General features: G+C 36.4%; 1 protein-coding gene across 4 annotated transcripts in view; it reads right to left on the bottom strand.

Annotated features, from left to right (window-relative positions):
• Positions 1-11,067: 11,067 nt before the first annotated feature.
• Positions 11,068-15,703, bottom strand: part of tll1 (tolloid-like 1) — a 77,725-nt gene continuing 73,089 nt past the window's right edge. For 3 of the 4 annotated variants that reach the window (XM_059002658.1, XM_059002663.1, XM_059002668.1), the window contains one exon: positions 11,068-15,127. In XM_059002658.1, the coding sequence (XP_058858641.1) occupies positions 14,993-15,127 (135 nt within the window). In that variant the 3' untranslated portion in view covers positions 11,068-14,992. The remainder of the gene's footprint in view (positions 15,128-15,703) is intronic. The other variant, XM_059002671.1, reaches the window with a different exon arrangement.

Here is a 15,703-nt window from a genome sequence, read left to right as displayed (position 1 = left end):
AGGGGATAGGTATAAAAAAATATCAAAGGCCTTAAATATCCCTTGGAGCACGGTCAAGACGATTATTTAGAAGTGGAAGGTGTATGGCACCACCAAGACCCTGCCTAGATGAGGCCGTCCCTCCAAAGTGGATGACCGAGCAAGAAGGAGACTGATCAGAGAGGCTACCAAGAGGCCAATGGCAACTTTGCAAGAGCTACTGGCTTTTATGGCTAAGACTGGTCAAAGTGTGCATGTGACAACAATATCCCAAGCACTCCACAAATCTGGCCTGTATGGTAGGATAGCAAGAAGGAAGCCATTACTCAAGAAAGCCCACCTTGAATCCCGTTTGAAGTATGCAAAAAAAACACTCAGGAGATTCTGTAGCCATGTTGCAAAAAGTTTTGTGGTCTGACGAAACTAAAATGGAACTTTTTGGCCTAAATGCAAAGCGTTATGTTTGGTGCAAACCCAACACAGCACATCACCCAAAGAACACCATCCCTACTGTGAAACATGGTGGTGGCAGCATCATGTTATTGGGATGTTTCTCATCGGCAGGGACTGGGGCACTTGTCAGGATAGAAGGGAAAATGAATGGAGTACAGAGAAGTCCTTGAGGGAAAACCTGCTGCCCTCTGCAAGAAAGCTGAAACTGGGATGGAAGTTCACCTTTCAGCATGACAATGACCCAAAGCACACAGCCAAAGCTACACTGGAGTGGCTAAGGAACAAAAAGGTAAATGTCCTTGAGTGGCCCAGTTAGAGCCCTGTCCTAAATCCAATCGAAAATTTGTGGCATGACTTGAAGATTGCTGTCCATCAACGCTCCCCAAGGAAATTGACAGAGCTTGAACAGTTTTGTAAAGAAGAATGGTCAAATATTGCCAAATCTAGGTGTGCAAAGTTGGTAGAGACCTATCCCAACAGACTCACAGCTGTCAAAGGTGCTTCCACCAAGTATTAACTCAGGGGGGGTGGAGACTTATCCAATTATGATCTTTCAGTTTTGTATTTCAATAAAAAAAACTTTTTCCCCCTTAACAGTGTGGAGTATGGTGTGTAGATAAGTAGGAAAAAAATCCTCATTTAAATGCATGAAACTCTGAGGCACTAACACAACAAAATGTGAAAAAGGTTCAAGGGGGTGTAGACTTTCTATAGGCACTGTACACACACACACACACACACACACACACACACACACACACACACACTGAAAGTGAAATACAAATCTTTGTTATTTCATGTATTACTGTCAGAGATACACAATGTACTACTATTTATCAGTGTGCTTAATTGTCAAGGAGTCATTATACAGGTGGAGAGTTGCATATGTTAAAATTGCAGCCAGCAAAGACTATGCTGTGCATCAGATTACAGGATAAACTTGCTTAAAACAGTAAACAATGTTTTGTTAAACTTGCAGATTCATGAATAAACACTTTAACCACAATACAGTAATTACATTTTATAGATTAAGAAAGTTAATTGTCTCAGCTTTTAACATAATGGTATGTACAAAAACAATGTGGACTTTGATCTTATCAGACCTTCATGAATTAGGCATGGGTTCGGCTAATCAATTAGCAATTTGATAAAAGACCTCCAAGCGAATCTATCCTTTAACATTGTATGTGTCTTTAACCAGAGGTCATCTGTCTCTTCTGGTGTACTAATTACAATAGGTTTTTTAAAATAGCAAAAAAACTGAAATTTTAAATATCAACTGACATTTTTACCTTATCTATGATTTTTTTTTTTTTTTTTTTAAACAATATTTTATTAAATATTTAGTATGGCAATATATAGTATATCTTAAGAGACAGCTCCAGGACAATTCATGACACACTGTCATACGTATTTAGTAATCTAGCATTTAATACAGTGCTATTACCCTAAAATACTCTCTGAGGTTGTACAACCATATTATTATCACATTGATATCTGGACTCCATATTATCTTATAAATGTGTAAATATTGCACCCCCACAGCCATTGTAACCTTATAATGTATAACTCTGCAAGGTGCTCCCCATCACATGATGACAGTCAGCAAATCAATCTTTATTTTGACTCACATTTCTGGGTAAGAGTGGTCTAGGTAAACCCAGTACTTCAATAACACTAAACACTGTTGACAACTTCACATTTTCTAATGCAAATGTAAAAATCATGGCATTTTCATTGTAAAACATGATATCACTAGGTTAAAGAAAATTCTCAGTTTTCATGCCTTTTTCTCTGGGTCACATCATCAGTGTTTTCTGGATCAAAGCATGTAACTGGCTGACAGTATGTCAGTCAATAAGGGAAGCAATTAGTTGGTTAATGACAGGAAAGAAGGGGTGGGGACGATGAAGTAACCAAGTCTATCAGAAAGGAAGGCCTTATGTAGTACCAAAAATAATAGATGTGCAAAGCCTGGACAATTATTAAATTATTTTGTTATACTGCTTTCTCCGAAAAAAGTTACACCACACTATACTACAATTTTTTTTCCCATCTGATATATATATATGTTATGGACCGTTGCCGAAATCTGGCAGTTGCCGTAATGCCTGAGCAGTTGGCGAAGTTGGCGAAGTGCCCATCTGCAGCAGGAAGATGCTGAATTAGCTTTGAATTTTCAGCATCTGCCCTGGCTGGTCAACTGCCCACAGCCACCTGGGTAGAAAAAGATTTTTAACAGATACAGTATAATACAAATAGAGAGTGAATTACCTTTGTTGCCTTTAAGCGCAAAAGCGCACCACCACCAAGCCACCCGTTGCAATGTTTATTTAAATAACTTAAATACTTTCTGACAATGCTATAGCAACGGAACTAAACAAAATATCAATGCACAGTTTATTTGCATCATGGGCTAGTGTGACAGAAATACAATGAATCTTGGTTGTAAATCTCCCTCCCGACCTGTGAGGGCGCTAAGCAGCAAGGTCCTTTGGACGGGCTGACCTAACAGTTCTTTCCCCGGGTCAGGAAGTCGGTCAGGCTGGAAGAAGGCGAGACTCTGTTGCAAGAAGGTATTGACCTGGAAGGGAAACGATGTAGCAGCCACAGATTGTAAATGCAGCTGCGCTCGTTTACCAAGGGGTCATGCGTGACAGCATATATGGGGGACGAAGAATCGTAATCTGGTCCTTCGCATTGGTTTGTAGTGAGTAAGAGCCAGAAGGATGGTACACTATGTATAAAACAGAAATCGTGAGTGTTGTGTTTTTGTTTGTTTGTAATTCTCTCGTCTTGTCTTGTACGTTACCAGACAGTTAACACAGTTCCGGAGCTGTTGCCAGGGGCCAGCACGAAACCGGACAACACTGCACCTTTGTCACAAATATAAACCTGTATCACCCACCACAAGCACTACTGCACGCACCCAGGACTGGTGACCGTGTAGGTATTATTGTGGGATGGATATTGTTTAGAATTTGGGACTGTCTGTTCTTATTATATACCCCCGGGCTGCACACATTGGTGTGTACTGCTGGGGAACTACTGTTTGGTCGCCAGACCTGGAAATAAAATAAAAACATTTCTAAAACTGGATCACAATTATCTCTGTCTACTTCTTTCACGCACTGCATCACCCCTGCACCTGTCTACAATAAACCACTTTGCCACAGTTAGATATAGAGGTTAGAGTAAGTGTGTGTGTGTGTGGGGGGGGTGGCTGGGGGGTGGAGGAACGAGTCCAGAATACAATGCAGCAATGTTTTATTTTATTCTTATTGCAGTAATACAGTACTAATTTCTGAGCAGAGTTGCATTGTTTGAATAAGAGATCATTCAATATCAGCAAGAGACTAATAATTACAGTTAAGTTTAAATGTGTAAAAGCCACTCAGTTAAATATAGTTACCTGAAACTCAGGAAGAACGCAGTACCAAAACTAATCTATCACAGCAATATTAATTAATCATTAATCAACAGCATAAAGTTTGTATTTTTCTTATGTAGAAATATGAACGACAATTTGACTATAAAAAGTTTAGTTTTTGTTCTGTAGAAAATATTTTTTACAGATTCAAACAATATTATTTCATGTCTAACATTAGTTGACATCAGATATCAGACAATTAGACAGTTGCCTCAGCATTTCATTAAAATAAATTAATAAAAATAAATATAAACGATTCAGTCGGTCTAATGATTAAATAAAGTTATTCGACTGACAAACTATTATTGAGAACTGCAATAGATACCCAGAGGATGAAAACTGCTGTGTTACTTTCCATTAGCCTTTCATTTGTTACAACAAGGCACACTAAAGTCTTTCTTTGCCATCAGTCCGGGTGGCTGTGGGCATTTGACGAACTGCCCAGGCAGCTGCCAGTGTAACATCTGACTGAAATAAAACATTATATTTGAAGAGGAAATGTATACCAATCCAATCAAACTCAAACATTCACATTTTGAAAAGGAATAAAAACATTTATGATATTCTGAATAACAGTGATGATAAACCATTGCTTACTAAATTACAAACATGTTTCTTATATTTAGTCACAAAACTACAAAAATACCTAATAAAATATGGCACCAGAAGGAGTTGTTGACAGTAATTTTAATTAAAAAGCACATAAAACATCATTTCAGTTTTATTTTCCTGTGTAGCAATCCCCTCCAGCCAAACCACTTAGTTTATTTATAAATGGCTCATACAATTTGATCCTGGTAGTTATTATAACTCTTTTTAACTGTTATGATTACCTAACTGTTCTGTAACATTGCACAGATGTGTTGTTTTCCATTAGTTGAAGCCATGGGCTGCAATTAGGATTTTCCTAACTCTTACCGTGTAAAAGGGAAGTGCTGCTTCATGCTCTGCCCTGCTCTTATAGATACTGCTGACCACTGTGGGTTGGATTAGTGGATTGATCTTGGCTGCAGTACACTGGTTAAAGTGCGAACATTTTTGAAAACCAGAAAATCATTGATTTTGTGGGGAAAAAAAAACGCAATTTGCCTATTTCACAAAAGATAAGATGTTGGATAAAGAAAGAGAATAAGTGTATTGTAAACAACTTGTTTCAGAAATGCAGAAACTACAATGAACATTAAATGTCATCCAGTTATATTATTATTATGTACATGGCTTGGGCAACACATTAGAAACATCTGGGGTGTACAACCAGAGTGGGCATCTTGGATGCCATTGACGAGATGTGACAAGTCTACAAAGTACAAGTTTGTTTAAATTGCTCAGGAGGGATACTTGACAATTCCTACATGAAAGCAAATGATAATTCCTTCAGGCCAATTTGCTGGTGGAAATTTTCAGAAAAGTCTCTTATCCAGAATGACCCGTAGTCCTCTGTTCTGAGATTGTTCCTTTTAAAATAACAGTCATTGGTGCAGTACAGAAACACCCATTTACAATTAGCCCTTGACGTCTATCAGATCTTTTGCTTTCTAATTTGCACCGAAACAGATCTCTACCAAGGAGGTGCAGCCTTACAGAATACATGTCAGTGATGTTATTTGTGATCAGCCATGTGTTAACCGATTTACACAAGTGTGTGCTACATATTGAATCAATTGGAATTTTAATGACAGCTTCACATGATGCTACCACCCACTGATTTGGATAGTCACAGCTGAAATTGAGTCTTCCTTCTTATAATACTGTAGTGTCTTCTTCCAAAATTTGACATCCGACCATGAAGGTTACTACACTTCTACACATCAACAGAAATTAAAGGCCGTACTTCATGGCACTGAAACACTAAGTAATGATGAAGGAATAGATTTGTTCACCTAGGCTTAGCATGAATGCCCATTTGTATTTATATGAATTGCTTTCTGTGCAATTGTGAGCATAATGAAGCGATACAGTCAGTGGAAATCTAAAGTGATTACTGTTGTTGCTTCAGAATTAACTGTCCTTTGAAATATAATTTGATATGTGGTGATTGTACAGTATGTGCTTTTTGGAAAGCTAAAATCCATATAAAGGGTGTTGATCTGGGTGTTCTATATCTCCAATTGTTTTACAGAACATACACTACATAAATTCATTAATTTTAAAGTTCCTCCTTTCATGCCATAAAAAAGCACTGGGATTTAGGTAGATTCTCAGGTATGTGGAAATCCAAAACCAATAATATATATAATCACATCACAGGGATGAAAACATATAATCTTATTTGGCTTAAACTGTCCTGCAAACCCTGTTAAGCCCTGCATTAGGCATAATCACAAGTAGCTAAAAGGAATATCCATATAGCCAAGGGTGAAATGGTATGATTATTGTTTAAGTTTCTTAAATGCATTTCTGTTTTGGTTGTGTGCACAGTATTTTGTCTAAGAAGAGATGCAGTAGAATTCTGATCCAGACAGGAAGAGTGGCGTTTTGGAGTGTCAATGGGGAGCAGAGGCATAGTGTAGCTCGCTGTGGCGTTGCTGTTTAGGGGATAGCCACGAGATCAACTCATCTTCCTCATCGAAGCGAGTTCAGCGACTTAGAAACTGCAGTAAGAAAGGGAAAATAAACGGACCTCCTCTGTGTTGAATTGACATTCTCATTAATATTTCCCTCTCCACGCTACACTGGTATACGACCTGTGGTTTCCAGAGCAGGACTTCCCCCGCAATTCTATACTCCTCATTCATTCAGAATCGGGGCAGCCACATCAGCAGCAAGAGCAAAGTTTAACCAGCATCTAATTAAAAATATGGGACACTGGACCTCATCAGAAGTTGAATCACACATACGTTCTTCCCCATCTGAGTTATCTTCTGCACAATTGTCTATTGCTAGGATGTCCGGAGTGGGGACGACCCTTTCACCGGGACCAAGAAAGCTTTTTTTTCCTTTTCTGCTGAGCAGAGGGTCTTCACATAGTCAGTAGGGAGCCAGTAACTAACCTTCTTTATTGTGTTAAAATGTTTTCTTTTTCTTTCTTTCTTTGTATATGCTTTGGCGGTTCTTTTGTTTGTCTGCACATATAGGATTCTTTAGCAGGGATACGGGTGTCCATTCTTTGGGGGGTTAGTGATCTCTCCAACCCTTGGTTAAACTCTGCTTCCTTTACCTCAGCAGGAGGGTTCTCCATGAGTCAGAGGGGACCCCCAGCCAAACCCAATCTTTTAGCATCTCATGATCTATCACTACCCTCGCAATATGAGGGGCTAAACTTATTCTTGCTAAACCTCACTGTACGAGCTCTCCCTTCGTATTAAAATACTTTCCAACAGCAGAATTCGATTTTATGATCTTAGAAGATTCTACAAATAAAACATTCTATTCTGGGTGCCAGAAGTCCTTGGGAGTCTATCTTGGACATATAGCACAACATGTCCTACTAATAAATGGTTGAAACAACAGTATCTTTCAGGTTGATAGAGTACATTTAGGCCCATCAGCTGGCAAATAACTATCAAACATTTCTAGAAGATTAACAGACAGCAGTATAACATTGTACTAATACATACTGGCAGTAGAAGTGCCTGTGTTGCCCACAGGGAAATCTGCCTTTCTTGTTTATTTTTTTTATTTTTTTCATGTGTCGTTAAGATTCTTTGATGTGTAGCAGAAGTTTTAGCTGCTAGCATTGAAACCACGCTATCCAAAAATTCAGAATAAGCCCATTCTTTGGAGAAAGCACATTATTTATTTGCCCCCTGGTGTTGCACTTTAAAATGTGGTAGCAATCAAGTGTAATAAAACACTCAACCAATTGGACAGGGAAATGGGACATGTATAAAAACTTGGGTTTACTGTATATAGCCTGCAATGCTCCTTTAATATAATATAATATAGTATAACTATAAAGACTCAAATTGTACTCTTAAGTGAAAAAAATACAACTATATCAATGATTTAGTGCCATCCTGTGGAAGGTGTTAACATAGGATTCATTGTATGTGGGTTCCACATTAGCTTGGTTTACATGCAAAAATAAAAAGGCTCAGCTTTTTGCCATCCCATTTTGGTAATGCCTGTTCTGCATAATTCAAATGACCTAATTAATAATAAAATATGGGAGGGGATATTTAAATGATTCTGTCGATTACAACATGGTGACTACTGATATTGTTCAGCTTCCTGAAAATGGGTTTGGATTGTGTTCAAGAACCAGAAATGCAGCCAGAATCTCATGGGACAGAAAAAGGCAAGCACATCATTCTGCAATGCCTTGCTTAAACAGTACCCAACTTCCTGAAAATGTTGTGTAGTGATTTCTATATAGACTGTATATATTATATATATATTTTGTTGCGACTTTCTGTTATGTGGAATGTAATTAACGATAACCAAAACAGTGTTTTTTTCCCCCCCTTCACTTTACAACACCATTTCCACATTTGTTTTATTTGAAGTGTTTAAAGTGAAATTTCAGTTTTTGTTTGCTTGTTCAGCTACAAAAAGGCACAAGTAAACCTCATGTTATTACTTTATGAAAATGTGTCACTGGCCACTGTTTACTGTGAAGAAATGGCAAGGGCAAGGAATGAAAAAAAAGAAAATTGTCAACTGAATAAACAAAACAACGTTTATCTTGAACTGCTATTTGGCATCCTTTGTTCTGTAGTTAATTCACTGGGGTAAAGTAAGTCCTACACAATTTATTCTTTACTCCTGGGATATTTTTCTATTTTAATGTGTTACATATTGTAAGGTCTTGCTGTAAAATAAAGGCACACACACAGGGGCCACGGCCACGGCCCCTGCCCCTGCTGCTATGCTGTCTGCCTGCGTTCAGAGCAATATAATGGCTTATATTACTTTTTGAAAAACAAATGAATATCTGAACGAATATTAAAATTATGAGCGAATATCCGAACATGAAAATCCTGTGTTCGTCCCAGCACTGATATATATATTTTAAATATTGTTCACTACAAATCTGTAATTACAATATCCACTTACCTAAAGCTGTCTTCTAACTAGCAATGTGATTTGGTTAGTAACTGTAGTTTATTTACATTATACAATTAGTTTTTGTACCATGTTGGTGCCATTAAAAACAAGGTTGTCTTTGTTCTCCAAATTTCTGTTGTGGTCTTGCCCACAATTAGGATGGTGTGCCTGGATTCAATCTAAGTTGTTGACCAAAATGAGGATTGGCAAGGTAGATTTAGTTACACATAAACAAAACATTTGTTAAAATAAATAGAAACAAAAAATGTATGAGAAAATGCCTTTAAAAAAGTTATTTTTAAGAATGAAAAAAATATATATTTTTTGCATATGGAAAAGTACATACAAATGGTATATATATATATATATATATATATATATATATATATATATATATATATATATATATATATATATATATATATATATATATACATACAAACAAGTGAGAATAAGTACATCCACTGTTATTGTGGGGTACCATTCTGCTACCTGACTGGACAGAATAAAGGTGCTAATTCCAGGACAAGCAGAGGAATGTAACCCTGTAACTATGCTTTGGGATAGATCAAGGTTGCCCAAAGCTGTTCATAATTCCCAAAAGTGCTGAATGTTATTTTATTAAGTATGCAACATGATAGTAAACAGCAGCACAGCAAGGTCCAATAGTCCAATACATCTCACAGGTATTGTTATAACTTAAATAGATGTTACTAACATCATTGTTGAACACTTCCAACATCCATAAACATGATATGTTAAGCGAGTTTAAGAGAATTAATTAAGAAAAAATATTTTAACATTAGTGAATAGTGTTGCACTTATTACATCTAAAATGCTATATATTAGAGTTCTGAATGGCTCCCATTTGAGCCATAGTTTGCATCTGGTAAACCTGGCATTTTATGATCTGCAATAGAGATCTGCCTTTTTGACTAATAAAGCAATCTAAATCCAATCAGTTTAATTAAATCACAACAGACACAATTCTGATCATGTCTGATCAACCATCCCTGATGTTTCATTTATGTTTTTTGGAATTCCAAATGTGCCTGTAAAACTTTTGGTGGTAAAAACTTTTAAAAACTCCACAGAAGCAAAATAAATTAAGGTGTATTGCCCTGTTACTGTCTATTAGCCCTGTAGGGCTAATGTGCTAGCAGTGTGCACTGATGCCTTTAGTTGCAAAAATCAGGAATCATCTCAACTGTATAATATAGACTTTTTGCTTATATATAGACATATTGGATAACAATGTTCACTTCAAGCTAAGACAGTTCTGAGGGGCAACTCCAATAGTTTATTTTCAGGGAGGGGGGAGCAGATGAGGTAGGCCGATGCATCAGTGCAGTCAGTGGAACTTTTTTTCATATGCTGGTGCAACATTCTGTTCGCAAAGTATTTCTGTATTAGCTATCCAAACCCTTTGTTTGTCAAAGTTTAGCCAGTTCAGCCAGCTCATACTGTACCAAGCAAACCCAGTCTTAGGACATATAGTACAGCTGTTTTTTCCCCACCTAATCCAGCAGTCTTCTAAGCAATGTGCATTTATCACACAACATTAGTTCCTACAGTTCACAGTTGTTACAGTGGTTGGTGATAATGTGTTATACTTTAATGAAACTCAGATTGTCCAATCAACAGTTAACATATTTTTTTCCCATTTCACAGTAATGAACTTTTTATTCTTTTATTGGATTTAATTTCATCAGTTTTAATTTAATTTGAATGTGAAATTGCATCTGTACCAGAGCCTTCTGTGTTCATGCTCGAGGGGACATACATTAGGGCCAGGTTTTCATAGGTAACTTCCAGCAGTATGACATCGTACTTCCAAGACAGGGTTTTTATGAAGTATATCTTATATCTTCAAAAGCTCACAAAGAGCATAGCGATTTACAATTATTTACTGTACACACAGATTGGGTTTTATTCTTTCAAAGATTTTAAGGCTGAGTTCATATTTGGGAAATAAAATGAACTTTTATGCTGCTCCCCAGTTTATTATTATGTCATATTGTGTGCCTTGTATTTATATGTGACAACATACTTTAGTAATCAGAAACAACAACCACGTGTGTGTGTGTCTCTCTCTCTCTCTCTCTCTCTCTCTCTCTCTCTCTCTCTCTCTCTCTCTCTCTCTCTCTCTCTCTCTCTCTCTCTCTCTCTCTCTCTCTCTCTCTCTCTCTCTCTCTCTCTCTCTCTCTCTCTCTCTCTCTCTCTATGTTTGTCATTAGTATATGTTGGCTATGTAAATTGCCCTATGGTAATTTAGTGACACTGTGCCACAAAATATTAAACTGGTAACAAATATAGTATAATATAACATCATGAACCTTACATTTGATAATATACAGTTGATTTGTGATATATACAATAGATTTCCACATGCATGCTTAACGCCTGAGTGAAGATTAGTTTATGCTTCCTGAACTGAAGGTTAAATAGTTCCAGGAAACACTTAAAGTACAGCACATTACAGTGTTGCACTGCCAAAATCATATCCAGGTGAAAGCGTACTTGTTTCTTGGAATTTGTTTTTGTTATCAGGTATAAAGACGGCTGTGTAGGAGGTATTTTCAGTTCATTTCTATCAGTTCAAGTTTTTCAATAGTTGTTCACAGTAGAAAATGTGCTCTTTCCAGGTATTTATATATAAATAATAAGTGTGTTGAGTGTATTCTTAAATGAATACCTACACTTACAGTATTTATTTTTGATTGTGCAGTGTGCATCTGGACATTTTGTCACAATAAATTTTTAAATGTATATCATTCTTCAATTAATCATTTACCCCGATAAACTACACTGCCAACAAGAAATTAGTCCAAGCAGATGAAAGGTATTCATTGTGAAGAGCAAATCCAGATCAGCACACCAGGCTCTGACTTCACCAAGATTTAATACCTGATCTGTAAACTCTTTACAACAGCCTAGAGGGTAAATGCATTTAAACCCAGTGTAGATTTTTGAACACAGGACATTAACATTTTTTTTTTTTTTAAGTGTAACCCTCATTAACCTTTAAATCTGAAATAAATTACAAATCTCCTTGGGGCAATCATTAAAAAAAAAGAAATTAAACCTGCAATAGAATAGACCATATATGTAGTTCTCTGCTCAGTCTTTGATTCTGATGAAGACTGTTCTAAGTAATGTAAACTCCTTAAAACAGAGGTTTTAAATATATTAAAAACAGTCACGTGACAAAAGAAAGCCCACAAGAAGAGTATTTCATCAAATGAACAGCAGCGCTCCCTGGTGGTAACACATTTATATAACATTACACCAGTTCATCAGGATGCATGCAGGCTTTGGAAGATATTGTATCTACAATGCTATGCCAATTTTCTTACCAGGCTTTTTTTTATTGCTTGACCCCCACCTTAGCCCTAAACTTAGAAAAGCTCTACGGGCTTTTTTTAATACAAACACAGAACAACATTCAGCAGGTTTTGTTATGACATTAATCATAACAGAACATGACAGTTATCATTTGGTGAAACAAATACAACACATGTTGTTGTATGTTGTTCTCATTAGAATGCAGATGACTGGATTAACAATATATTGGTTAAATTAATATGTGGTGTCTTAAGTTGCATTGATGGATAACCACCACATTTGTAAGCACAGAGCTACCAAATAAGCAAAGATAATAATACATCAGTCACCAGTGACAACATATTTAAGTTATTATTTTATCTCACTGCTGTCAGTGTTTCGCCCTGTGGTGTAATTAATAAAAACCTACCTCCGGACAAGTGGCAAAAGATCCAATGTTATACTTGAATTTAGGATGAGCAGCACTCAACCTATAGCAGTCTAGTCAAACCATAAATGAATTCAGCCATTTGGTAAATTACAGGTTGAAAACTTTTGTAATAAGATGCAGCTGACACTGAAGAACTTTTCAGCGACACATAAATATTTAATATCAACCTGACACAGGTTTTAATGACTTTAAAAGCCACTAATACCAGGCTACAAACATCAGAAAATAACATAAACTACAGTGAATAGGTTCAAATGGAACTTGGCACATACAGTAACAACTAAACTGTTTGACCATACCACATAAATGCATATACACCTTGACTAAAGCTCGGATATGGCCCTGTTTACATAACATACATCAATGGTTCTTTGTTGAAATATCACCTTCTGCTACAATATACTCTAGAAAGATTGAATTTGTTTTACAATAAAATCTTCAGGTTCTTTAACTGAAAAGCAAAATCAAAACACAAATATCTACAGAACGATTATGTGCAAGAATATACATTTTTGTTCTAAGGCAATAGTTGTTGTTCCACAGGACTACTGCTGTCAATGCAATGACATTAATAGTCTTTGTTCTTCAGTTGCAGCCAGACATAATTCAACATTCATACATGTTTTTGCAGGTTGTTGGCTCATTAAATCCAAAAGGTTATTTATACATGGAATAGCACCGTAGGAAATCCCTTCAACAGCAATTGTCTTGCTTCCAGAAACTTGGTTTCATACTCCTAAACCATTCTATTCACTAGGCTAGAAACAAAAACATCTAAGGGGTGGCTTGTCCATTTACCATTCATATCAATCTAGACAATTCCTCAACTGTAACTATGGGATATTTCACTTATAACTGCTCCATGCACAGCTGTATTCACTAGGTTTTGGTGGTTTGGTGATTAAAGATCTGATTCCTTGCTAGTTTAACAGGGCCCTTTCTATAACAGCTTAGAGATGTTGGCCACACCCAATTAATTTCCTTTATAATTTAAGTGCAAAACAAGAGCACAATACTATGGTAGAACACTTTGATAGTAAACAAATACGATACGCAAGGCTTCACAGTTGATGTTTTTTTTAGGTGGACATTTGCACAAAGCCCTAAGAATGACACAGACAGCATCACACGCACATACACATACACGTACACACATTCATGCATGCACACGGACACTGTAACCAGTTAAAACAAAAATACTAGTTTCGAGATGTAAAAGTCAGTTACAGTAAACAAGTCTGAATATACCAAAAGCTTAAATTCAAGATCACCAGTATTACATTGTTATATTTCTTTAGCCTGGTTCTACACTCTTCATTCCAAGCACAAACACATTATTTTGGCTTAAAGCAGTTGACCAAAAAATGCAGATGCCAAAAACAGAATCAACTTTAGTGTGAATCTCTGAATAAAATAAATGTTGAGGTGCAAGACTGTTTTCACCAGTAGAGAGTGCTAACAGACATACTTTATATTGGATGAAGTACCACCTGTTTGACACAAGGTAGCATTGCAGCTCTATTTGATGAAGCATCTGTAACCCTCTAATCATTGAGGAATGGCAAGTTAGATATTTAATTAGACATATTACATTTTTAAAAGACAGAAATCCTGCAGTTTTTGACTACTTGTTGCTTTGTCAGACCAGCTGAGCTTTATTTCAAAGCAATTTCAGCTATGGAGTATATGATTTTAAAACTAATAGACTTAACTGTAGCTTGGTAAACTGTAAGCATTAATGGGGATGCAGCTTATTTTAGTGATAAAAACAAGAAGAAAAAAAAAGCTTTTATGTGACTGTACTGAAAAAGCTTACTGGGTTGGTGAGAAATAAAGAAATATTACAAATACAGTATAACAAAATAATGTCCTCAGTGGTTTATTTTAAAATACTTGTAACTATAATGTTTCCGTCACCATAAATATATGTATGGTTTTACATCAAGCAGAACCACTTCAACACTTTAATTTGCTCAGTAATCTGTGAAGAAAGTATGAATTTAACAGTGGCCTCAAGTATCTCTTTCCCAACGACATAACGCTTGTCCAATTACCATGGTCCATATGGGCGCCTTCCTCCCATTTTAAATTTGCAGGCATCCACAATAAATGCCAGCCACTGATAACAGTCTGTACAGTCTATGGCGTGGGTGGATGCTGCTTTCACAAGATCCTCAGCTGACCTCCAACACAGAACAAATCTTATTTATTGTCTACTCCACTGGGATACAAAACTTTCATTCTGCACTGAAGAGTTTTAATTTGCCTTTCTGACTTTTTTTTCAATGATAGAAAAATGTTTTGGTTTCTTTTTATAAAAAAAAAAAAAAAAAAAAAAAAAAAAGTTTCTGTGTGATGATATTCCCAGATTATTTTTTGGTATGGAGAACCTCTTGAAACTTTGTGCTTGTGTATCGTATATGGAACCCTTTCTTGCTGATCGTGTCATCGGAGTGGAAGTGAAGCAGCACAGCATCTCCTGCAGTGTAGATTTCTTCAGGTGGCTAAAAGAGGAAATAACACGTTTTATATAACATTTATGCTGAATAAATGTATACAGTACATTCCAGATTAGATAGTCAAAGTTCTGTATTCTAAATTGTTAGTAGCATGAAAAAAAGGAAAGAATAATGCGCCAAATAAAGCTGCTACCCCAGATATAAACAACAGAAGACATTTAATTGTGTGGCCTGCAAGTAGTAATAAGTTGTTTCCGATATGTTTTAGAAGGCATGTCACACTGTATACCTACATTCATCTCTCTCTCTTTTTTTTATCTCAGGAAGTTGTTATTGTTGTTTACCTTCAGAATGTTTTTTTTTCTACTATGTGTTTGCACTAAACATTTTGGTTCAGAGATTCTTTCTCATTAAAAACTTGCGGACTAGGTAATATGGAATATGTAGGATAAATAGTTTGCAGGCGTTTCATGTATGGTAGCCATGAACGAGAAGCACTTGAATAGCAGTGAACGCTAAATATATTTATGGTGCCTGTTGGAAGCTTTATGGCATTTCGAGAGAGTTTTACAGTTTCAGCCAAATGTGTTTGCCAGTTTCACAAAACATAATTGTATGGAC

The sequence above is a fragment of the Acipenser ruthenus genome, chromosome 2 (genome assembly GCF_902713425.1).
Source record: "Acipenser ruthenus chromosome 2, fAciRut3.2 maternal haplotype, whole genome shotgun sequence".
Lineage (NCBI taxonomy): Eukaryota > Metazoa > Chordata > Actinopteri > Acipenseriformes > Acipenseridae > Acipenser > Acipenser ruthenus.
This window is presented reverse-complemented; position numbering and strand designations above follow the sequence as displayed.